This window comes from Lygodium microphyllum, chromosome 4 (genome assembly GCF_053477565.2).
Source record: "Lygodium microphyllum isolate KBCC chromosome 4, Lygodium_microphyllum_v1.1.10, whole genome shotgun sequence".
Lineage (NCBI taxonomy): Eukaryota > Viridiplantae > Streptophyta > Polypodiopsida > Schizaeales > Lygodiaceae > Lygodium > Lygodium microphyllum.
This window is the reverse complement of record NC_141138.1, coordinates 75,516,310-75,543,286: the sequence shown is the minus strand read 5'-3', so window position 1 is coordinate 75,543,286 and position 26,977 is coordinate 75,516,310. Positions and strand designations below refer to the sequence as shown.

The 26,977-nt window shown below is 40.3% G+C and overlaps 1 protein-coding gene across 2 annotated transcripts; it reads right to left on the bottom strand.

The window, feature by feature from the left end:
* Positions 1–2,341: 2,341 nt before the first annotated feature.
* On the bottom strand, positions 2,342–20,118 carry LOC148037190 (PTI1-like tyrosine-protein kinase At3g15890). Of its 2 annotated transcripts, XM_087676113.1 has the most exons (4): positions 19,881–20,114; positions 19,679–19,799; positions 3,446–3,708; positions 2,342–3,017 (listed from the first exon to the last, which is right to left on the bottom strand). In XM_087676113.1, the coding sequence occupies exons 1-4, from the start codon at positions 19,940–19,942 to the stop codon at positions 2,531–2,533; spliced, it is 933 nt and encodes a 310-aa protein (XP_087532239.1). In that variant the 5' UTR covers positions 19,943–20,114; the 3' UTR covers positions 2,342–2,530. The 2 variants fall into 2 exon arrangements, with proteins under 2 accessions (XP_087532239.1, XP_087532238.1); XM_087676112.1 differs by having other exon boundaries at positions 19,679–20,118.
* Positions 20,119–26,977: the final 6,859 nt, after the last annotated feature.

Sequence of the window (26,977 nt, the reverse complement as noted above, 5' to 3'; positions counted from 1 at the left end):
ATGTATATTTGACAAAACTTCATATCTTCACAAGCTTATTACATCCACCTGAAACAACCATGCTCAATAGTTCATAAAATTATTACCATAAGATGTGCTCCTTAGGGAATGTCTCAAGTCAACAATCCTCAAGATTGCTACATTATTCACTCAATATGTTCTCTCTCTCATAATGAACTCCAAAATGCAATACACGAGAGGATGAGAAACCGTACCAACTCAAGTTCCCAATCTAACCACATATGAGCCCTTCCACACTTTGAATGCATTCTTTCAAAGGAAAAAAAGGGAGAAAAACCTGTAAAAATGGGACATGCAATTTAACTCTCCTTAGTGAAGAAAAGCAAAAGCAAAACCTACAAAAACCAAAGACTTGAGACAAGTAAAATGTAGGTATCATAGTGCAATAATGTGATTGTACCCATTCGAGACATACATTACGAATGTAAACATCCGTATATGTGTTTCAACCACATAATAATTTAAAAAGCTCTCACACATTACTTGAAACATACGGCACAACAAAAGGTAGAGGTCACTTTCACACTCAAATAGTACATCTATGGAGCTTCCCAATAGTTTCTAAGCTACTCTTCCTAAAAGATAACGTAAGAGTCTACAAGCCCATTGGAATTAGATGGTGCCATGGATTGTAACACTCACAAATTTATATCATTCCATAGTGCACATCTATTAGATGGTGTTATGAATTAGATGACCTTGGATCTCTCATTGTTACAACCTTTGGATATATCATTGTTGTAAACCTTTCATTATCATGACCTTAGATCTCTCATTTTATGACCCTTGTAGTATCTTGATCTTTGGAACTCTCCTTTATAGAGCTTGTGGTAACCTTTCATTATCATGACCTTGGATCTCTCATTGTTATGACCTTTGGTCATTGACTTTGCATACCTCTTCATTCCCATCATGCTTAATGTTCCATCAACATGAGTCAATGTTTCTTTTCTTTTTAAACTAATGGAAGGAAACATGTGGCAAGTATCACCACCACCACCTACTCCAACTCCATATAGCAAGTTTGTGGTGAATTTGGAATCTCATATTCCTCTTGAAATTGAAAGAATGGCACAATTTATGACAATTTAAAATACTAGTGACACAATTCTAGTCCTAAACCATAGATCATATCTCACAGTGCCATCACTACTCTTTTTTTCTAGGTATTTCCATATGCCTTTGGTCAACTCAACCACAATGTGTACATACATGCTTATTCTTCCAATTTGCAATTTCTTTGATAGTAAGATCGTTGTATATATCCCTACACTATTCCTCATACCCTATACTTCTACACTATCCCAGTAGTATGCTGTTTATTACCTCAAAAACATCCTTGCACTTGGATGGCATATCAAGCATAGGAGGCTACAAACAATCGACATGCAATTCAATCTATCTTCATGAACAAGTCTCCTTTTTGCCTCTTTCCTCTTTAATGAGGATTGTACTGGTGATCTTTCACCAAACATATGAATTATCACTTGATCATGTCTTTGTATGAGTAGAAATTAATCTAATCCTACCTAGACTTTTAAGTACTTGGCTCAAAAATCCTTCGATCTTTCCTCCTATCATTAAACCCAATCTAAGTCAATATCGCAATGCTATAGGTACAAGCAGGATTTATACAACCTTACAAAGACTTTTTTGGCCTTAATTCAAAAAACCTCTAATCTTTTGCATTTGTCCTTATTGTTGAGTTATCAACCACATTACATTCTTGAGTTGATCATGACATCATGCGTGCCTCACAATGCATTGGGTGAGTTTCTTAAGTGATTTAATCTAGTAATTCCTTTAAAGGCCTCTCCAACAAACCCTCTCTGTATAACTCACCAAGACCTCTATAAAAATGGCTATGACAATCTATTCAACTCACATATTACAATCTATTCAACTCACGTAATTCCATGTTCCGACAATCTGTCATTAAGGATTTATTTACAATTGAATCCCCATCTCATGATCATCCACCACTTGTTAAGTCTTGCTAACAAATACTATTATGGCAGAAAAAAGAATGCAAATCTTTCTTAGGTGTTCAGAGCATATTCTTGTTTCTTCCCATTGTGAAGTGTGGCTGAATACCCTTCGCAAGAGTTCATACACAAAGGATGTACCTATCCTCAGTTGGAAATGGCAGTGAGTGGAACTAGATCCACTAAATCAACTTTAGTCAGATTATGCATGAACAAATCAACTAGAGAAGCAAATGAACTTTATAAAGGGTTCAATGGTAATTATTGTCAATGAGAGAACAAAGATCAGTAGTATTGAACCCTTCATCGACTCTGAAAATGTCAAGGAGACCAGATTCAACAATTTATAAACATTTATAGGGATGATAGATCTTTTTACAAGATAAAGTTAAAAAGCAAAAAATATAAGGAACCCAGCTGTGCTAAAAGGTTAAAGCCTGAAAAAAAGCATTTGGTATGGTATTAAAAAGACAGGACCCAGTTGGTAACTCGTGCAAGTGGAGAATTATACTCCGCTTGCCAGTTTATGCTGGTCCTCTAGTGAGTAAATCCACAACCTCAGTCATCGATGGCCTGTCTTCAGGCCTATCTTCAGAACACATGACAGCAGTATTGAGAACCACCTTCAGGATCTCCCTGTCATAGTTATTTTCAAGCTTAGGATCTACTAACTCTTCATGTTTGCCAGTACCCATCAGATTTTGCACCCATTCAAGAATACTCAGCTTGCCTGCATCATCCAGCACTTTCTCACTTGGGTTTCTTCCAGTGATCAGCTCTAACAAAAGAATCCCAAAGCTGAAAACGTCACTCTCCCTTGACAGCTCCTGTTCTCCTTGATAATGCTCAGGTGCAATGTAGCCAGCTGCTCCTCTTGATTTTGGAATGCTACTCTTCAAGAGATTGGACATGCCAAAGTCGCCTAGACAAGGCTCAAAATTTGACTTTAATAATACATTTGTTGATTTAATGTCGCCATGAACAAGCTGAGTAGAATGATGATGCAAGTGTCTGCGCAAGTAAATGGTAGTATTAGCCAGATCCCTCTATTAAGTGCAAAAGTGTGTGAGCTGGTGAAATGCATACACAAAAAGTAACCTATATGTTTATCAAAGCTTGATCTGTAGGAACATATGCATGCAGAATAGTCTATGTGCCATGTCAGAGATGCATTCATCTACACAAATGAGTCTACATGCAACATAGTATGATCACCATGTATAAATAACCAAACACTGTCGCATGAGCATGGACGTACACCCAAATAAATCATCTGTCTATATGCTAAATAAGTAAACACTGTCGCATGAGCATGGACCTACACCCAAAAAAATCATCTGTCTATATGCTATGTAGACATTTATATTCCCATGTGTTTAAGACTGCTTACTCCTCAGAATATGAGATTGAAACCTAAACTAGTGATTTCTTTTACTTACGCAAGTCCTTGAGCACATCCAATTGCAATGGCCATTCTCCTTTGCCATGTCAACTGTCCCTCGTTTTCAAGATCTCCATGGAGATGTGCAAAAAGGCTTGAATTTCGCATGAAGTCAAAGACTAAAATGCGCTCTTGCACCTCTGCACATAAACCCTTTAAGCACACCAAATTCTTGTGATGGAACTGCCCAAGAAATTGAGCTTCCTTCTTGAATTCTTCAATGTCCTTAATAAATTCACTGTTGAATCTTTTTACAGCAATCTGCATATTAAAGGTTTCAGATTCTGTTGGATATAACATATAGGCACCAGGCTCAAAAAACAAAAAAACAAAATATAACATATAGCACAAAGAATCAGGTACATCTCAATCATAGCATAACCTCAATCAGCTTCACTATTAGCTTTAGTCAAAATTCCATTTCATAAGATTTGAGATGCTTCTCAAGTTCTTACAACCAGCTTCTAATCTGGAACTTCGGCACCAAGCTAGATTTTAACATTTACAATTATAACAAACTGGTCAAATGCAACTATGAATTTACACTACAGTTTTTGCCCTTTTTTACTGATTTATGGCCAACCTAATGCTGCCGGATGTACTTTCAGAAAGCTGTCTCAGTCTTTGCTACAATAAAAGAGGGGCCACCATGTTCTTGCAGAACTTACTTTAAGAGAAAATATGCCTGCCTTGACATATTTCCATCGGTACTTGATTATGTAGTGGATTCTGTTTCCCATACTTTCTTGTAATTGTACAAAAAATCAGCTGTACAATGAGCCTTCTGGCCAACAAGAAAATCACATGAAATCCCACACCAGCTGCTCAGTTAGATCAGTTAGACGAGGATGCCCTTCAGCCTCATCACTCTTCCTTCTCTATTCACAAAAAATGTTTTAGTTTTACTTTTCAACTCTCAAGCCACATGCATACACAGCTTGAAGCTTCCAATAGGAAACGGAGTGGCTCGGCTCAAGTCACATATCTCCATACGTGGAGGATGCTACTGGAATGTCAAAGCAGCTCAGTTAAGCCTTAGATGTTTTTCCAGTAATGTGGCAGAAGCAGAACTGAGGAAGAGGCCTGACAATCTTCTTGCACCAGCACAGAACAAAGGTAGAGGGTACACTGCACTTCAGGTGGGTGAGGCAAGGGCAGACTATAGCTATAGGTATCTTGACATTTAGCACCACAACAATTCATCCCAATGCTAATCAATGATGATCTCCATCTAACGAAGGCTAACTTGTGGAAGCCTATAGCCCTTCTCCTCCTCACTATGGCCAAGCATACTGCTTCATGCTGATGTTTGTTAGCTTCCTAAAAATGGTAAGCACATCAGAGCTGCACTACCTCATCAGAAACTTACTCCCTAAGCAAATCAAAGGAGTCCCAAGCTAAGGCGGCTCAGCATGCCATCATCCATCAGAGGTTGGAGTTTGGATATCAAGAATTTGGAGTATTGGGAGCCACACCCTCGGGTAATCTTCTAGTGAAAGTGCTTACTCCAAGAGGTAAAATTCAAAGTTACATAAGCACTCCCCAATCAAATGGATGTTTATGAATGCAAGCCTTGCATCTATCAGCATGTGAAAGACATTGTCCGTGCTCATATGATAAATACCTTCAGAGTATCACAAAGGAGCCTAGTTGGTCGTAAACAAGACATTCATACAGCTTTAGGCCTGATTACCCTGAGAGTTCTTGCAAAACCTTGGTTAAGAGTACATTTAAACTAGTACAAAAACTTAAAATCGCAACACAGCCAGATAAGCAGACTAGACACACTTATGAACAGCTGCATTGTAGCAAACCTGGGCTAGGCTATTTGTTGCATTGAGCCATTTAGCAATTAATCAATCCCTTGCTACCCAATTGGAGTTTGGCATAGCTCAAAGTTGGGTGAAACCAGTGTTCCTCCTCAAAGAGCATAGTAATGACCTCATTAATCAATAATTATAGCAAGCAATTAAAGCACATAAAATTGAAATGCACAATTTACCACTTAATCTTGGACAATGAACAACTAGTTGGCTCCAAAATTGGCACCCCTTGTGGAATGCACTAAGGACACTTCAGGGTCACGGTAGCCAAGTCATAGAAACATGAAACGGGGAACGGGAACGGGGAACGGGGATGGAGACAGGGACGCCAAACCTAGGGAACGGGAACGGCATTTAAAAAATTAAAATTCATGAAAAAAAAGTAATATTTCACTCATAATCCTAATCCATGTGGACTCTGGAGTGTTAAAACCAAGGTATATAATCCACAAGGACAAATCATTTTAAGTTTTAACTTTAAGATATCATGCATCATTCTAAAACTACTCATTAGAAATTGAATTGCAACTTACAAGGCTCAAGAGGTAAGCTATTCAATTAAACAATGCATAATACATATGCTATAAATGATAAAACAATGAACAATGAACTAAACTTTAAAGTGTAAGCTGAAAGAACATGCCTATGGTCCCATTGCCAAAAAACTTAAAAGAATACAAATATGAAGTCTAATCTTTGAAAGAACAAGCTCATTGCCCCAAAAAAGACTACAAATATAAAGTCTAATCTCTAGACTAAAGCAAAATGCGGCATGCCAAAATAGCCCAAAGGGCAACTGCAAGATTGCAAGTACAAATATAATATCGGCATGGCACAACAGCCCAAGTGCCACACTGTCATCAATGATCATAATATCATATACAATGTACATGTGTCACGTATCATGAGACTATCATAAGTAAACTAAATCAAAGATCATCATCATGATCTGAGGCTGCTCTAGCTACTCTTGAATTGCCAACCTCATCATCATGTGTACCATGAATTGTTGCATCTCCCTCAACATCAGCATGTGTCTCCTCTTCTTGCTGCATCTCCCACTCTGTGAATGGATCGGACTTTGTTGTCATACTGCTACATAACATCCTCAAATTAGCACTAACAAATACTAGATCGTTTGCCCTCTCCACACCAAGATGGTTCCTCTTCTTTGAAGCAATGTGAGCGTATGTACTCCACAATTGCTAGATCGTTTGCCCTCTCCACACCAAGACAGTTCCTCTTCTTTGAAGCAATGTCAGCGTATGTACTCCACAATTGCTCCAAACAAGAGAAGCTAACTGAGTGACTCAAAATACGAATGGCTAGTTGTTGCAACTCAGGACCATCCGAACCATAGTGTTCCCACCACAAAGCTGCCCCAATCTTACAACGATCCTCCTGTGTATCCCCACAACCAAAAGAACCCCGAAAGGTCCTATAACATGAAAGTTGATCTCTGATTTTTCATCTAGTGCCATGATCACGTATTAGACGAGACAATATAAGTCTCCATGCATCCATAACCTCATATCATTCTCCTAACCCTTGACCTAGAACTCAGGATCCACCACAAATGCAGTTGCATGCATGGGTGAGCTATAGGAGTTCCACCTCGTCACAACTAAATGGCGTATCTCCTCATACACCTCATCATTTGGTGCCAACTCCTGCAACTTTTCATTCAACCTATCCATAGCCTCATATACCTTGTCAATGCAAGGTTGCATAGCATCCATAACCCTCAATAAATGCACAATAGATGATACCATAGCATCCATCCGCTTTACATCATCCCAAAAAGTGGAATTATTTGCTTTCTCCAAGCATAAGATACCTGTAGAAGTATCTGCCAATGTTGATGAGATGAACTTATCACTAAGAAATAACTATCTCAAGGCACCACTGCATTCTCTTAATCTGCCTATAGCATCAAGAAGTTAAAGGCAATTCTGGTATCAAAGTATTTTAAAAGTGTCTTCTTTGACCGCAAAGAGAAGTGATGGCGAAGAAACTGGTGATTCAAAACAAAGCTAACCATTTGAGCTCCTTGCTCTATGACAGATGCAATCGATGACAGGTTACCAATATCCTTTAGTAGGTTGTTCAAGCAATGAGCCATACAATATGAAACTATGATATGCGGATAATATCCATGGATAATAGCACCTGCTGCCCTATTTGTGGGCTCTCCATCTGCAACAAATCCCACAACATGCTCTGGGCCAATAAGCTCAATACCTGTAACCCACTTTGCTGCAAGTACATCTGTTGATTTTCCTGTCTCCGATACATCATGTGAAGATATGAAATACATTTCCCCGTGAGAATAAGCAACCATACCATGAATGGATTGCTTATGTGTATCACTCCAACCATCAGCAATCAAGGAAACTCCATTTTTAGCCCACGGGCTCTTTCTAGTCACTGTTGCTTGCTCAACAAGGCACTTTTCCTTGTCGAGCAAAGTGGTGCGTAAGGTCTTTGATGATGAAGGTACATACGAAGGGCCATACTCACCAATCTTCTTGCACATCAATTTAAAATACTCTGACCTGGCTGCACAAAATTGAATGTGGTTATGATAAGAAAAACGTGCCACTGATGTATCCACCTCTTCCTTCTTCTTGGGATTCCAACTAGCATCAAGTATGCTCTGTCTACACGCAACGGTTACAGGGTTAACTGCAACATATTGTGGTCTAGATGCAAGATAAGCTTGTTGACTTGCTACACGGTCACGAAGCTCCCTTTGCTTCTCCAAGGTCACATTCGGACAAAACTGTACCTCTGAATTTAGCTCATGTAGGAGATGAGCTCGGACTTGATTATGCATAAAACAGAACAAGTGGCAATTGGTATTCCATATTCTAATATTTAAGTAACTTTGCAAAATTAAAATCAATAAAAATTCGAAATACAAATGCTCGGCTCAATGGATTACCTTGTTTGCTCCACTAGTTCGCTTGTATGGGCAAAGCTTGCAAGTCCATGGTTGAGATCCTCCACCACTCAATGGGTGGTTAGCATCTACTTCTTCCCACCATGACCAATCATCGGATCTTCTTCCTCGACCACCAGCCGGACGAGCGGGGTGGAAAGATGAAGCCATTTCAAGCTGAAAATTGAAATAAAAATGGCTCGAGAAAAGTGAAAACTTGAGTCTTGAGAGAAGGGAGAAGACTCAAGCGTCAACAAAGAAGGAAAAAGGAGAGAAGGGAGAAGGAAGAAGAGAAGAGAAGAAGAATGGAGAACTTGAAACTTGAAGAAGAAGGAAAACTCAAGAGAAGAGAAGAAGAAGGAAGAGAAGGGAGAAGGTCCAAGGAAGAAGGAAGAAGAGAAGGGAGAAGAGAAGAGAAGGAAGAAGGAAGAAGGAAGGAAGAGAAGGAAGAGAAGGAAGAAAAGGAAAAAGAAAGAGGAGAGGTTGGAGGCGAGGCAGGAGGAGACAAGGGCGGGGGGATTGGCCGCTGGCAGGCGCCGTGCGGACTGGTCACGGTAAGCGGAAATGAGATCGGGTAGGAGCAACAAGCAGGAAACGCGCGGCAAACGATTGGGCGTAGAGTCGCAGACGATCACGAGCGGGAGCAATGGCCGACCGAAGGTAAGTGGATGCCACGTGGCGTCCCCTATCTAAAACGAGACAGGGAACGTTCCATTGACTTGCAACACGTCCCATGATGGCTTCGTGCCGGGGACGGCAATTCCGCATGCCAGGGGGCTGTTCCGGCCGTTTCATGTTTCTATGAGCCAAGTCCTATTTATAGGACTCAAGGCCCTATTATGCACAACATTGTGTGATCACCACTCTTGGACTCTTGGCCCGTTGGCCGACGCATCCGTACACCGGGATGGTGAGGACTAGTGGTGTGTGACACCAACCCTTCAGATGTGGTCGTGACTTAGAGTGCTGCTAGGTACCATGAAAAGCTATGAGTTGGCTAGTCTCTTTATCGAACACCTTTATAGCCTTTATGGTTTGCTAATGAAATTATCAATGATCCGGATCCTAAGTTCACTGGCCATTTCTAGCAAATAGTTTTCCAAAAACCGGAAACTCGATTGTCAACATCATTCTTGGAGCATATTGAAATTGATGGGCAAACCAAAAGGAGAAATCAAACTATGGAGGATATGTTGCATTCATGTGTCTCTCAAAGGCAATCTAATTGGGAGTTGTGAAAATTGGTTAGTTATGGGCAGTGCCCAATGTAATTTGTATGGTGTAGACACTTATGAAAGTGTCAAAGTACAGTGTGTCTAGGACTTTAAAAGTAGTAACAATAGACTCTAGAGTTAAATTACCTTTAGTTGAGTTAGGGATAGGCCTAAATTACTTAAGATCTATTTTACTTTCATTCTATAACTCATTTACATCTTTTGAGTGTGGAGCTGTTGCCCCACCATTGGTCATTGTTTTGTGTTCACTCTCTCTCTTCCTCCATTTCCCATAGTTAGTATTAGAGCTAGACACGTGGGTTCTCTCTCTCCTCTACTAAGCCAATGCCACCCATGTGAAGTCGACTCAATCCACAAAGGAAGAGGAGCTACTAAGTTATAGGAGGAGGAGCTCCTGTTGTTTTCAGCCTATGCACAGTTCTGCATGCAACCTTGCACACACATCCTCTCTCAGCCTTGGTCACGATATTCTCAACCCTACCCGCCATTTTCTGCAAGTCTAAAAAAAAACGCAAAACGCTAATTTTCTAATTTTGGGGATTCTTGAAAATTTTTGCAATATCTCATCCATTTTGATCGTCTCATCCCCAATTTCAAAGAAATTTTCAATTACTCACGCTCAGTGCCAAGAAATTTGGGGATTTTTTATCAAGTTTTCCAATTTCTTAAAATTTCTTCAAGAAAATTTGGGGCTTTTACCCGATTCAAACTTCCATGCATGAATCTCCACCGAAATTGCCAACATTGCATAGTTTCTTCGACATTGGTACAAGAAATTTGGGGCTTTTCTGATTTTTGGGTCTAGTATGCATCTTGAGGTAAAGTACAATTGCTAGTTACTGTCTGCATGCATCAAAGGTGACATTATACCAATTTATGAGGTTGTAAGTACAAAATGTGTTCTTTTCTTGAAATTTTATCAAAAGAAATCGGAGATTTTGCTTGGCACACATCCCAAGGCAGCAAGCCTTATGTGTAGCAACAACATTCAATTGATATTTGGATCCAATTTGGCAAAAGAAATTTCTGTAAATTTGGGGATTTACAGCATTAAATTGCTGAAATTGACTTTTTTGGACATGGATTTCGAGGTCCAGCAGAGTGTTGCTGTTTTGAACAGTTTTGGCACACTTTTCAAGGCATTTACAAGCAAATTTTGCTTTGAGACAGTTTTGGACGATTTAATGATTGCCTAATCTATCCCTTGTTTCTGGGATCTTGGTACTTGAAACCAATCTTCCTTCTTGAAAAGGGTGGTGAAGACTTGATTAAGCACTTAATTACAGCAATAAATAAATTCACAAAAATGAAAATACAAACTTTACCATACAATCTTGGACATTGGACACCTTATTGGCCCAAAACTAGCACCCCTTGAGGCATTTCTTTATCTTATATTGCAAATGGAATGAGTACAACTAAGATCCTCTAATCTCTTCCGCTCATCTAAGTGTCTTGCTATCAAAATTGACCAACAAGTCTCCAAACCAATTTGCCCCTTGGTTTGCTTAGGGATTGGCCTTCACCATGCTCCTTGAAAGACAAATTCAGCCCCAAATTTAATATTGGTTGGTTGGCCTCTTGAATCCCCCTAAAATTCCTCAATTTCCATTGCTAAAATGCAATCTCAATTCTGAGCACACATCCCAAGATGGCTATCAAACCCTAATTTCTAGTGTAAATTAAGGTCTATAATAAAGATTTTCTAAATATCTCCACCTCTAGTGACTCAAATGGTTGGATCTTGTTAAGATAACTTCAAAGATGGATAGGGGATGAGAGAAAATGTTGTAGAGAGAAATTTCAGAATTTCATCAAGAGAGGTGCTGAAAAACTACCGAATAACCATGAAAGCTATCATCTATAGCTCAAAACCACTAAGAAAACTACTACCCCATCTAATATGCTGTCACTTGTACCAAAAGGACCTTGGGCTGCTATCACCTACTTCTAGATGGCTCCAGACTATTGTCACCTGCTGTAGGAATGGTCCCTGATGATTGCAAATCACAGCAGCATCTCCTTGCTCACTAACAACAACCTCCTCTCTCACAACAGCTGAAATAGACTTCCACCAGTTTCCAAAAACGTTTTTTCCCACTTGCCTGGCCAAGTTTTGCCAAGTGGTAGCCTTCTAATCCCATTATCAGCATTATCAAACTTACTAAATTAATTTTTAAAAGATTAATTCTGAAATTTAATTTAATAATTATTCTAGTACCCCCAAAAAAATTCCACCGGTCAATAATTAAATTGGCTAGGCCAATTTGTCTTCCTAGTATCCTTGAGCAATTATTAAGCCTTAGTCTGGTATTAATGAATTAATTAATTAATTCTTGGTCTCTAATGTCACCACTCACATTAGTGACCAATAATTTAGATTAGGCCCAAAACTGACACCGAATATTGCCTAGTACCTATCAAGCATAACTTATTACAACTTTTGCCTTTGGCACCAACTAATATGTCAGGGCCTTGGGTCCCACACTATGAAATAATTGACTTGCACCTCACATGTGCAAGTCACATTTGAACATTTGATTAACTTTTAATCAAATGCTAAGCAAGGCAATAAAATTTCATGTCCTCATGACACTAACTTGTATGAGTATATTTTTCACTTCAACTGGGAAGTCTTAGGTTGCAGTTTGTGCACTTTATTGAAGCAATGGCTCAACAAGGTCACAGTGACCATAGCAACATTTTGGGTATCTTCACTCAAGAGAATGCATCAACTACTCCTTGTGGAGTTTCATGGAGCACAATCTACTTGTTGCAAGGGTCTTTCAGATTTTGTGACTAGCAATTTACCTAGACTAGGAGGGTTCGCACCTCATATGCCTCAAAGAGAGGCTAGAGAATAGCAAGCTACCCCTAGTGCTGCCCACATTCCTCCTACAAAAGAACAAAGAAAATGGGACTCTCAAGATGCACACACCTTATCCTTGATTGCTCTTTCAATCAAGAGGGCAATCATACCTCATATCCGATCATGTAAGTCCTCAAAGGCAGCTTGGGATATCCTTGAGCAAATGTTTGCAGCACACAATGAGACTAGAATCTCTTACTTGAGAGGATAAGGGTGATGATATGACAAATAACCTTACTTGCATTCAAGATTTGAGAGAACGACTGTTGAATATTAATAAGGTGGTGACCGATGAGGAGATGATCAACATCACCCTAAACTTTGCTTCACAATCTTATCTTGGTTTTCACACTTCACCAAATTTGTCTTTGAGGGAGAATAGCAAGCCCCCTTACATTCATGGGTTTAAACAGTCTCTTGTTGCAGGAGAAACAGACTCAGAAGAATATGGCTATGAGATCGGGTGATGTAGCCATGCTCTCTAGGTACAAAAGCAAGGGCAAAGGCAAGTGACATGTGAAAAATCGGCCTAAGGCTAATATGGGATAGTCATCTAGCAAGGCTGCCCAAGATTTAGACAAAGGGAAAAAGAAGGAAACATGTCACTACTATAATTACATAGACGAATGCCGTAAGAGGTTAGCAAAGGAAAAGGACTCCAGCTTGGTCATCTAGGAAACATCAGCTACTCGATCTTTGGATGGTGATACTATAGTCAACTTGGCTGAGGAGGATCGTGCATTTCTAACTTGCAATTATGACATATTTATGGATGATTCAATATTTAATGCTGCTGAAATGCAACATACATGGTATTTTGATAGTGGGGCATCTAGACACATCACTTCACGGAAGTGTTTGTTCACATCCATACAATCGACCCCTTCATGAAAGAGAGTTTCTTGTGCGAACAATAGGCTACACCCATATTTTCTACAGACCGATCAACCTCAAAGATATTGTCCTTTGTGTGCACAGTAGGGGACACTTTCTTGCCACCTTTTACAACCTCAAATGGAGCTTTGCCAATGGAACTATGCACTATTTTATAGTGTGCAAACTCTACCAAAGGCAAATACTACTCCCATTGTAACTTGCGCTCAAAAATATAGCATGTCAAGAGATCAAGCACTGTAGAATTAAACCGCCGAACTTGTCATCCTAAAGTCTCAATCTGATGATCGTCTCTGGCATACCATGATACTTAAACACATGGTGCAAACATAAATGTACCATGTGATCAACCTTTATCTTTTTCCTTGCCCAAAAAAAATGGGCTTGCTTATTGAACCTGCAAATAATGGTCCATATCCCATCATTCTCTATAGATAAGCCTAGGAAGCTCAAAGATAAAGTTCATATCACTGCTCTGCCAAGGCCTATCTAGAATTGGCAAGGACTACAATAAACCCGACATCTTTTGCCTATCATACATCATTTTCTAATACACAATGCATGTCCTGACAAACTACTCAAATATCATGTCTCAAAGAAGGCCAATTAAGAAAATGCTCCATTGCTTTAACCGTAGCAACAATTGTCATGAGGACATGTATTTTTGAAACCTCACTTAACATGTGGATTACTTTTTTATCACATGGTTAAGTAAATGTTGTACATGTAAGGTGTAACTAGTGTTAGAGTAAATTTACAAGCCCGGGGCTCGAGGAAATTATGATATATCAAAGGTAAAAGTTGCTATAAGTTATGTTGCACATGTACTTGGTGGTATTTAGTGCTAGTTGTTGGTCTAAGTCATTTATTTGGCCATAAGTACCAGTTGGTGATACTAGAGAAGTAACATTTAATGGTACGTAATGCCATTAGAGTAAATCTACAAGCTCGAGGCTTAAGAAAATCATAGGATATCAAAGGTAAAAGTCACTATAAGTTATGTTACACAAGTACTTGGTGGTATCTGGTGCCAATTGTTGGTCTAGGCCATTTATTTGGCCATAAGCGAAAGTTGATGACATTAAAAAAGTGACGTTTAATGGTACCTAACATAAATTTGATTTTAAAGGATGGCGCAGGAACACTCGTGAATAGAAGATGCCTAGCCCGTTAGATTATTTTCTTCGGCACCGAAGTAATTATTAGATTAATTTTCTGTATTTAAGGACTGAAAATTAATATTTAATAGGTTGGATAATACTAAAAATGGAATTAGAAGGCTAGCACCTGGCAAAACTTGTCTATGCAAGTGAAAAAAACGTTTTTAGGGATTGGTGGAGTCTACTCCAACCATTGTGAAAGAGAATGAGGTTGTTAGACAGTAAGGAGAGGCTGTTGAAGTGATTTGTACCCAATAGGGATCAGTCCTACAAAATGTGACAACAGTTTGGAGACCTCGAAAAGCAAGTGACAGTAGCCCAAGGCTCTTCTCGTGCAAATGACAACCTACAAGAGGAGGCAGTAGTCTATCTAGTAGTCCTAAGTTATAGGTGATAGCTTCCGTGGTTATTTGGCATAGCAACAACAGTAAATAATTGATTTTCTTCAATTCTTCACGAAGAAAGTCTGAATTTTATCTCCTCAACATTCTCTCTCATCTCCTAGCCTTTTTACAGCCTTGCTCCGAAGATTACAGCATATTGAGATCACCAGAGGCTCAAAAATTTTAGATTTCTTTGTTGCAAACCCTAATCTGCAAAGCACAAATTTGAGTTTAGCAGCAGCCTCAGGAAGCATGCTAAAAATTAGAAGCTCCAATACTTAATTCAACAGAGTTGAAGCTTTTTTCAATCAAATTCAAGTGGAGGGACCAGCAAACCAATGAATTTGGGACATTTTCCATCTCCATCAGAGCGGATGAAGGCCAATTGATTGCCTGAATCGAGGGGCAAATCAAATTGAAGACTTCCTGGTCATTTTGGACAACAAGGGAAGTTGGAATACCGAAAGAGATTGGAAAAATCCCATTGCACATCAACTTCTTCTTCAATTAAGTTAAAGAAATACCGAAAGGGGCGCCAATTTTGGGGCCAACAAGGTGTCCATTGTCCAAGATTGTAAGTTAATTTGCATTTCTCAATTTTGTCATAAATGTTGCTACTGTAACTAAGTTGTAATCATGGAATTACCACCCATCCACGAAGAGAATGCTTGTTTCAACAATACCTCTATGCCCTTACATAAGAAGATGCATGACTCTCAATCATCGCCTTAGGCCTTAATTGCATTGTGACACAATCGTCTATGCATCACTAGAAAACCATCTAGGAAGACATTGTTGTAAATACTTAGTTGAACACAATTTCAGTACTAAAGCAACGCTTCTAACCTTAATCAAGTGCATCGCGTCCACCATAAGGAAATTAATGGTATCTTGACGATGGAATCATGAAATCAGCCTTCCTCCTCATCATAGAGAATGGTAATGACCTCATTAATCAATAATTAATGCAAGCAATTAAAGCGCATTAAATTGAAATGCACAATTTACCACTTAATCTTGGACAATGGACACCTGATTAGCCTTGAAATTGGCATCCCTTACAGTATCTCTTTGACTTGAACTGCAATCTAGATCAAATACACTAAGGTTCCTTTAATCTCCTTCACTCTCCAAATGCTTCTTTCTATCAAGAATGATCAACAAGCCTTCAAACCAAATTGCCCTTTGGTTTGCTTGGGGATTGGCCTTCAATTTTGCTCCTTGGATGACAATTTCAGCCCCGAATGTCTGTTGGTTGAATGGCCACTTGAATCTCCTAAAATTTCCCTAATTTCAATGACTGAAATTTAAGTCTCTAGGCCTAAATTCTAAGCACACTTCCCGAGGTGGCTATCAAATCCTATTTTCTATTGTAAATTAGAATTTATAGCAAAGATAAGTCAAAATCTCCACCTCTAATGGCTGATCTTACTAAAAATTGCTAAGGGATGAGAGAGAATATTGAAGAGAGAAAATTCTGATTTTGTCACAAGAAATTGGAGAAAATCAATTGCTGCCTTGTTTTTACATCCATGGAAACTATCAAAGACTACCAAGACCAACACTCCCAAAACTACGGTCATCTAGAGCCAAATGTTGTCACCTATATCCAAAGCATTGGGCTGCAGTCACCTAGTCCAGAAGCCTCCTCTGATGGTTACAAATGGTCTCCAACTACAAGTGACCTGATCACACAAGGCATCCCTTTAAGAGAACCCATTAAGATAGGCAGTTTTAGATGGTGAGAGTCCAGCACTACCTGGACCCCTGAATCGAGGTGCTAGGTGCCTAGCCACGCTCCATCCCCTGGGAGGAGTCTTCCAAGGATCTTGGTCCTAAAGGAAGTAGCGAAATCATAAGCTAGTGGCACAGGGTTCCGCCTTTGAGTCCGATTAGGCACCCAGCTCAAAAAAAAAAAACAAAAAACATGATCACACAACCTCTCTTCAATTAGTGCACCACAAAATGACCCTCTCTCCCTCTCTTCCAACCTCCAAAAATGTTCTACCAATTGCATGGACAAGATTTGCCAAGTGGCAACCTTCCAAAAACAATTTGGACAATTATCTAGCTTTATTGAATTAATTTTTAGAATATTAATTCTGAAAATTATTTTAATAATTATTTATAGCTCGAAAAAATAATCTAACTAGCCAAAATCACCCAAATGATCCTAAATACTTAGTATCCCGAAACTAGCATTAATTCATTAATTAATGTCAATTCTCTAGTGTCACCACTGACACTTTGGGCTAATCAAATGCTCTAGGCCAAATTCTAACACCATGTACCATCTAATACCTATCCAATATAATTTGTTACAAGTTTTTCTTTTGGCACTCACTAATATTTAGGGGTCCTAGGTCCCACCTTGTGAAATAACTGACCTACATCTCACATGTGCAAGTCACATTTGCACATTTGAATGACTCTTTAATCAAATGCTAACCAAAGCATCAAAATTTCACGTCCCCATGATAATTAGGTCTATTCATACTAAATTTTGGGTCAGGTTTTAATGCCAAGATTATAAGGCTTTAGAATCTTAGTCAAATGCGCAATTTAACGAGTAGGAAAGTCAATGAAATAAGTGGCTCATCCCTTGTCTAGTTGGGTACAAGTTGATTGTGTGATTGCTTAATTCTTCGATTTCTGTTGCATTTGCATTTGGTCAGTAAGTTGTAGCTGCCTGATTGTTACAGCTTTATGCTCAGACTATGGCTATTATCCCATTGTGCTCCAGCCTGTTATTTCTAAGCAAGTTTCTTACCAAAGCTTTCACCATCATTTCTATCACTACTGCAATTATGCATTATCCATCCTCATTTGCTTCATGTGTTATTGCACAATCAGCTCACTTCTCCAGCACAGCCCCAAGTATAACTCCAATTATCTACAACACCCCTCAAGCTCCACACTAAGCATCACGCGATTCAAAGTCCACTTGAATAGACTAACAATTCCAATTATACTACCTAGTTCTCCAGCAACTAAAGAAAAGAAAACACTTATTTTCCTTCCTAGTGCCGCTTAGACCAAGTTTCAAAATTTCATTCATATCTTTCAAGAAATCCTTGGCTGCCTGAAATTTTCCCTTTTGCAGTCCTACTACATGAGGTGCTTTGGCTGAAACCTGCACATAAACACAAATGGACTGTATAAAATGGAAGAGTGCTTGGCATTGTTATATGCAAACTATATTGTAGAGAGGAACTCTTCCCAATTAGTTTGATGTTTTGTCACATATGCTAAAGTATACCCTACCCTAAACAAGATGAAGACGTATCCATCAAGCATAAACCATCACAATTACATTAGCAAAAGAGATTTCGTGCACATCATGTCATCATCAGGTCTCGTGCCCAATTGCACATTGATGCTTTGATATCAATGAAACATCCTCCAACCTGTGCAGAAGACACGACACAAGCCACACTCACAAATATAAGGAACTAGACATCAAACTCACCTCCCAGCCATAGAGCCAGATGGGCTCACCCTCAAGCCTGGGAGCTAGAAGCACTCCGAGCCACGATCACATCCCAAGGATTGGCATCCCATACCACCAACCCACATCATCCCAGCGTACGGATGTGGTAGCCAACAAGCCAAGAGTCCAAGAGTCATGATCACACAATGATTCCCACGGTAGGGCCTTGAGTCCTATAAATAGGACTTGGCAGCCCTAAATATGAAGTGCCCTTGGTGCATTTGCGCTAAGTCACTTTATAACCACAATGACCAATGCTACAAGCACCCATCTAAATGTCCAAGGATGTAACACTAAACTAGCAAAATGACAACTTATCTCAACTAGTGGTGCACTTACCCTATACTATTGACTTGACGAAGGACATGCAACCAGTAACCTACAGACGTTTCTCAGATGTGTTTACAAGCAAGGAATAGTCATCAAATGCTGCAGGGGACAGATTTGGTGAACCCTAAAATGGGAGGAAGAACTGTTTTCTGTGCATGTAACCAACTGTGAAATTTGTGATTCAAATATACAATACAGAAAGCTATACCTACGGGAATGTACATGGCAACCCAACACAGGGCCAAATCCCCTGCGTAAGAGCCATAAGTATGTGCATAATTACAGACTGCATGATTCTAAAAACTTACTAATAGAAATTTGGATGGTTTAGACTTCCAACAACTTATTCTGTTAGATTACAGCTGTGTGCCTTAAAGTGAACATCAAAGTTCTGTTCACATCTAGTTTGGCATGGACAAACACTGCCATGGAGATAAGAGTATGTGCATGATTAGAGACTGCATAATTTGAAAACTTGGTTACAGAAATTTCAATGGTTTAGACTCACAACAACTTATCCTGTTAGATTACAGCTTTTTACCTTAAAGCCACCATCAAAGTTGTCTGTTCATATCAGATTTGACACGAACAGACACCGCAATTGATATGACTGATATTGTATTGCAATCAACAACAATGCAGGCATGGACCAAGTTGTCTGTTCATAACAAATTTGGCATGAACAGACACCACAATTGAGATGACCCATACCATTATTGCAATCAACAATGACACAGGCATGGCACAAGTTGTCTGTTGATATCAATTTGGCACGACCAGACACCACAATTGAGATGACCAATGCCATATTTCAGTCAACAACAACAGCAGCATGGTGCAAGATATCTTATCATTGACCCTAGCCTGAGATGACAGGATTTCTTGATGATCACAAGCATGACAATACACCGCAATTGAAATGATCGATACAATATTGCAATCAACAACAACGCAGTAGGGAGTAAGATATCTTAACATTGACTTGAAGCCTGATTCAATTGCACACGACGTTCAGAAGAGAAATCACTGACTGCCTTATTGACAATCTCTATAGATCTAGTTTCTTTTAGATACACAAGTGATAGGCAAATTATATTAAGACTGACCTCCTGTCCATCTTTGAGCTTGCCCCAATAGACACGGCTTATCCCTTCAATCGGAGGGCTGTCTGTCATCAATTCATAATGGCCTCTCTTATCTTCGTCAAGTTTCCGGCTTTCTTCTTCCCTGCATGAGGAGAGAGACATCAGACACTTCAACGCAGGTAAGAAAGACGCATAATTCGAGCTAAAGAAGGTGCGGATGTACGGGGAGTCGGAATTCGGAATACAGAATAAACCCAACAGAAAAGACTTCAGGGATTTGGCCATGGCGGATCGGATGAGCAGGATCGAATGAAGAGGAAGCTGGGACGCGGTCGTTCAGTCTTTGTGGCGAATAAAATAATGAGAAGGAACCAAAGAACTGGTGAGACACGTGCAGCCAGGTTAAGGTAGTCCGAATTCCAATCCTATCTGTACATTGTTTGAGGTCCTCGATCTTGAATATTTGGGTATATCGTAGAGTGTGGTTTACGTTCCATTCCTTGAAAGTTGAAAATAACAATTCTGTATAAAATAATAGCAATCCATGACCCGCATTCCTGGGTCTAATGTGCAACGACTGCTTTGAACCACAAATGTACATGTCTTTCTTCCACTTCCAGTACATACATGATACAGCCATAAGTGTTGGAACTTGGCATATGCATTTCTTTTAATTATATTTTATTAACTCTTTCTACTTTTGTCATATAGATATACTAGGCACTCTGCGCCTAGATTCTCCCGGTGCTTCGTGTCGGTGCTCTCTCGATGGTTAAAAGCACATTTCATGTTACAAGAGGGTTCATGGGAGGTTGATATAGCAAAGAGAATCCCAACTTCGAAAGCTCTGGCAAACAACTGAGACTGAGACTAATGTAATGTTGAATACACGAAAATGCAATATATGGGGATGTGGCACTCACTAATCTATATGGAAAGAAAGAGTGATATTAACAAAATCAAGCCTAAACTATATCTCCAACAAAACTTTATGATCATTTCTCAAAGTTTCTCAAAGACAGATACCTTTTAACGGTGATTTATGTTCACACTAAGCCTATCATGGGGTGCATATCATCCTCACATATTGAGCTTTTAATAGCCCATAAACTATATTAAGAATCTCTCTCTCTCTCTCTCTCTCTCTCTCTCTCTCTCTCTCTCTCTCTCTCTCTCTCTCTCTCTCTCTCTCTCTCTCTCTCTCTCTCTCTCTCTCTCTCTCTCTCTCTCAATGAATTTTAGAGAGAACCATATATAATTTTTCAAAGACTCACTTTTCTCCTTTTCATGATCATATTATATATTCAATTAAAAATGTAAACGAGAGAGACAAAGAATATGTGTATGTGTATGTCCGTATATTAATTAGGTGGGGGAGATTATAAAAATTAAATATAACCCTTATTCACCCTTCAAGAAAACCATGTTTACTTCTTAAATACCAAACTCTTTCTCCTTGTGTTGCATAGCCGTAGGAGCCTTCTAGTTGGTTTGGGATCCCCATGACAAAGGTCTCAATAATATATAAAATAGATATACACACACGCAATCTCTCCTCTCTAACAATTGGTGGAGGTAGTATATGTATATAAAATTCACTTCTCTAATGGTACCACATATTCTTAAATACCACCATAAGTACTCTTATAATTAATTAATCATATAATCATTGCCTCCCATTTTCTTGATACATAGCATTACAAATATCTTATCATTATTTGCACAAATATCATCATTATTTATTGTTCACAACGTACTGAATAGTACTTTCCTATGATCTAATCACTCACAGGCAATGAAAGTATGAGCATGTATATACACCCACAATATGTATACCTATCCACTTGTACATATGCTCTATAGAAATACATATCTATTTACTATTGAATGAAATACCAAGGCAATAACCTATCTTAGGTGGCAATTATAGGTGGCTCTCAAATTGCATATATGAATGCATTGAGCATGTATTCAATCGCACTCTTTCTCTAAATGACTTTCAGGCCATCCTATCTTGCAATGTATATCCTCTAAATTTTATCTTAACTAATGGCGCCATGACGCTTTGCAACCATTTGAATAAGCTCAAGCTCTCTCTCTCTCTCTCTCTCTCTCTCTCTCTCTCTCTCTCTCTCTCTCTCTCTCTCTCTCTCTCTCTCTCTCTCTCTCTCTCTCTCTCTCTCTCTCCGATAGGACAGGTCGTTTTCGTCCGACAGCTCCACGTCAGGTCACGATCCCGTTTTGCTGATAGTACCTGCTGCTAACCAGCTTCTACCCGTCGGCCCTGCTGTTAGATTCCTCGCCATGCCACAACCCCTCGTCACCTACGCCACCTCATCCCTTCGTCACATGCTTTATCTGTGCCACCTAATGCTAGCCTCTCCCGCCATCCATCAGCTCCCCACCCACCACCTCTACAGTCCCCCAGTTGCCTACTACCATCTCCTAGTCCCACAATCCCTCATGTTGCAGACAGTAAACCTGTCATGAAATGGCTGTTCCTCACATGCACTGAAATGGTTATCATCTATTCTAAACTCTGAATTGAGCTCCCCCACAGGCCCAACGCAACAAGACGGAGTTCACCCCCAAAATGGAGAAGGTCCAGATAGAGCAGATGATTACCAATGCCATCAACAAAGTCAAGGAGTATGACAACAGACTGAGCATAGTGAATAGGTAGATGAACGATAAGATTAAAAAGTTGGAATTGAAGATAGAAGCCCAAGATGGGGAGATTCAATCACTTAGGTAGCTAGTGACTGACATTCAGGTTATCTTACTAGGAGACTTTAATGCTAGGATAGCCTCCCATCAGGTGTCTTTCTTTGATGTATTTGAGGAGATGCTATAGGAGCAGGATGAGTTAGAGCTACAACTGGAGAGGACATCTCAGGATATGGGGGAAGTCACCGAATAAGGGAGATACCTTGTGGAGATGGGCATAGCACATAGGTTGGCCATTCTCAATGGCATGGCTAGATACCCCCTATCTGGCACCTTCACATTTTATCCTCACCAATACGATGCCAACACAGTAGACTATGTTCTTTCCCCACCGATGCTAATATCTCACATCTAGGACCTCTCAATATCCCCACGCCTTCTCGAAGTTGCAGTGGATCATGCCTACCTATCATTCACCATTGACCTCCAATTCATTGACACGCAGACCCATCATGCAGCTCACCAACACTCGAGATACCTCTTTTCTAGAGAGACAGAGGATATCTATGAGGTGGAGATCCTTAGATTGGTACATGCTGCAGACCCTGACATTCCATTACAGGAGCTGACTCAGTAGTTTAGTGAGGCCTTACACATTGCTGCAGGTGTAGCCTTCCCACACTCACAACCCACACAGAGAGCCTCCACAAGGGTGACACCTCGAAACAACTAGTATGATGATGAGTGCTGTGAGACCAGAGCGCACGGCTACAGAGAGAGATAGCACTGGGGTCCACTACCCACAGACAGGCATAGATACCCTTCAGACGCCTCACATGGTGGAAGAAGAGAATATTCTTGGCCCAACTGGAGTGAGACCTATATCGGTTATTCTTGAGCCAGGACTATAGAGAGGCTTGGAGGCTTTTCAGAGAGCATTGCTCGACCACACCTATTATGTCCACCGTTGTATGGGAGGAGTATGCAGCTAGTATTTATATTGTGGAGGGTCATCCACCCCTTCCTGACCCACTTGAGTCTTTTTCAGAGACCACCACTTTCTTTATAGAAAGTAGGGTCCGAGAGGCCATTGACAGACTTAGCAGAGGAAAGTCACAAAGTGAAGGGGATGCAATGGCAGTGGAGAAGGAGAAGAGGAAGATGCGAGAGAGAAGAGCACACACAATGTAGGTGTTGTCCAACTGAACTGAAAGCCTTATTGCACTATCATATTATATATGAATAAAGAATGGGTGGTCATAGTGTATACGAGCAAGCCCAGAGGCCTTTTATCCCAACAACCTCCCACTAAAAGGCCAATGTGGCTAGGGAGTGAAAACAAAGGAAAGAAAATTAAAAAAAGACAAGGTGAGGAATCATGACATCTCACCCAACACCCAATCAAAAAGCGAGCTATGCAAGAAGTGTCAGGAACCTCTGCAGAAGAAGAATCAAGCATCCCAAAGTCCATGACATCCAAGAGATAAGCGATCCCACAGCTCCATACAATGGAGCAATCCAAGAATGCTTCTCATGAAGCAAGCACAACTCATCAGTGCATGGTTGTAAAGCATCAGAGTCATGCATAGCATCAATGTGGCGCATACAAGATAGCGAAGAGCAGTCAAACTCTCCAGAGTCAATCACTAAAAGAGAGCCAACATCCCGGACACTCGTCCAACAGGGTCTCAAGACTACATGTGGCCTCAACGAAGCGGAAGACTGACATATGGTTGGTTGTCTAGCCTACAAAAATATAAGAAAATGGCTCTCATGAACCTGCAAGGGGTCTAGCAACTGACCACCAACATCCTGGCCCTAACTGCTATGCATAGCTATGTCATCTAGGCCAATAAGTGCCTCATTTTCAGCATAAACAACTTGTTGTAATGGTATGTAGCTGCTGTAAAATTAGCCATAAAGCATACTGAACACTCATCAAGAGACCTGAGAGGTGCCTGCGTCTCATAGAAGACAGCATGTGGCTGCGTATGACCTACTAGGCATCCAAATCCCATAATCTGTAGGCCTTAAAGTCACCATTTCCATAACCAAGGAGGATACATCTACGTGACATAAGCTCATGTGGCATACATACAGATGCCTGGCCGCCAAACATCCTCAAGTAATCATAGGAGGGTTGCATGCCACTCCATGCCTCACGGGGTGTAATACGATCCAAGCACAACGTCCTATTAACCAAATAGACTGCCGTCATAAGGTCCTCCGCCCAAAAGCCATAAGACAACCTAGTTGTGGTAAGCATAGAAGCAACCTTTTCCTATAAGGTCAGGCACATGCCATGAGAAATCCCATAATACCGTGGGCACAAGAAATTAATGCCATACTGCTGACAAGAGGTCCGAAAGCTAGGAAAGAGAGCATGACTCGCATAATCCATTTGCAAGCACCTAGGCCCGCTACCAACAGAATCCATAAACCTGTCAAGCATAACTACAGCATCCTCAATCTGCACCAAGGGAAAAGCCCAAACACAGTGGGTAGCATGATCAACAAAGGTCACAAAGTATGACGCTCCACTAAGTGATTGGGAAGGCATAGGTCCATATACTGCACAATGGACAAGATCTAGAGGAGCATGCCTCGTACGATCACCATAAGCCAAGGGGGCTCTGCAACAAGGACCAAGAGTACAATCATGGCAAGCATCAAGATCTGTAAGTGACATAGGAGGTAGTAATGAGTTTGAACGCGACAAGATCTCCATCTCTCTATGGTGTATATGGCCTAGGTGATAATGCCATAACAATGCATGTGGTATCTGGATAATTGCAACCATAGAATCTCCCACATGAGAGACATGCACTGGGTAATGAGAACTAACTCTAGAACCTCTGGCCAAAACCAAGCAACCACGATACATCTTCCATGACCTATCTTGAAGAGAAACAGAGCAACATGCATCATGCAACTGACTGTGATAGAAATCAAGCTCTTACTGAGCATGGGAACATGTAAAACATCCCTAAGCATAAGAGGAGTTCCATTAGGCAAAGCTAGGTGTATGTCCCCTATAGCAAGAATAGCATAAGTCTGCTCAAGGCCCAAAGAAATGCATCCATCGAACTCCTTCTAAGTAGAGAACCATGCTCTATGTGGAGTAACATGACAAGATGCCATAGAATCCAATAGCCAATCTGAGGTGTAGGCTGTATCACTGAGCAAGAAAGTTGTAGGGAAACTAGATGACAGGAATACATGCTCAACTACATCATCATGGGTAACAAGATGTACCTCACCATTAGTAATAGTGGTAACACCTGCTGCATCTCCTGTATCTCTGGCTCTCTGCTCATGTCAAGTCCGTCTCTGTCTCTGCTGCTCTCTAATCCATCTGAAACATTTTCTTTTGACATGCCTAAGCTTCCCACAATGGAATCATACATCTATAGAAGAAGAATCTGTAGAAGACGACAAGGAATCCAAGTCATCATGAATAGGGCTATCCACATCCAAGGAACTCAAAGAGTTTAGGGCTATCCCAACATAGGGAACCTACTCATCAAGACAACTGTCAGTAGAAGCACAAGTGATAGAAGCATGCTGCTGCAAGTATTCTTCCATTCGCACTGGAGAGGGAAGCACAGAAGCATCAACTAGGGATGTAGAAGCTCCCACATGAAAAAGACTCGTAGCTAAGTGCATGACATAACCAACCACAACAGTGTAAAAGTCAAGACATCTGTCAAAAGGGCATATGGTATTCAGCCATGAAATCCACCCATAACCATAATGGCAAACATGACTCTGTAGTATATCAGACCACATAGTAGCATCCAAGTCAATGCAAGACCGGTAAGTGGCATAAAATCTTGCAATGGTCAAGCTCCAGGAGAAGCCCAAGTATTTGTACAACAACATTCAAATAAGTGGCTCTGTAAAGTACATGATAGTAGCATCAAGAGCAACTACTCTGTATGGGCAAAAGCAACCCAACTAGCATAGAAGCTAGGCAACACAAAAGCAACAAAGCCATAACTGCTAAACCCAAGCATTATCAAGAAGTCCACTGATCAAGGAGTAACCCACAAATAACCAAGCATCAATGAGAAATGAAAGCTCAATAATCAACTGCCAAGGCAATGGAGCAAGCACTGCTCAAACATGTATCTGCATCCAAGTAAATCCAAGATCTATAATTGGGGCATTAAGGGCCAAACAGCATCCAAGCTGCATAAGTGATAAGCTGACCAAATGCAAACTGTTCCACAAAATTCTCAAATGCAAGTCGATTCAAGCCCAATCATCTACCATACTGCAGTCGAACCTAAAAGCATTCACATTAGACATCAATCCCATAATGGGTAGCACGGGCCATAAACCTTGTCAAGTGAAATGCCAGCTCTGTAAAGAAAATTACAGTGAACCAAGAATTGAGCTCTACTCTTTGCTCAAGAAGCATCCGAGAGCATAAACATCAAAGTGGCATCATCCAAATACATCAGCATATCATCCCGAGTAGTCGGGAGCACTCGCAGACCATAGGCATAACCAAACTGGAGGTAAAATAACCTATCAACAAAGGTAGCATAAATCCCAACCAACAACAAAGTGTCCGCATCCAAATCAAGGCTCAATAGCTCTCAAATAGCATATCCGGGCATAAACCATGATGACAAAGCATCAATATAT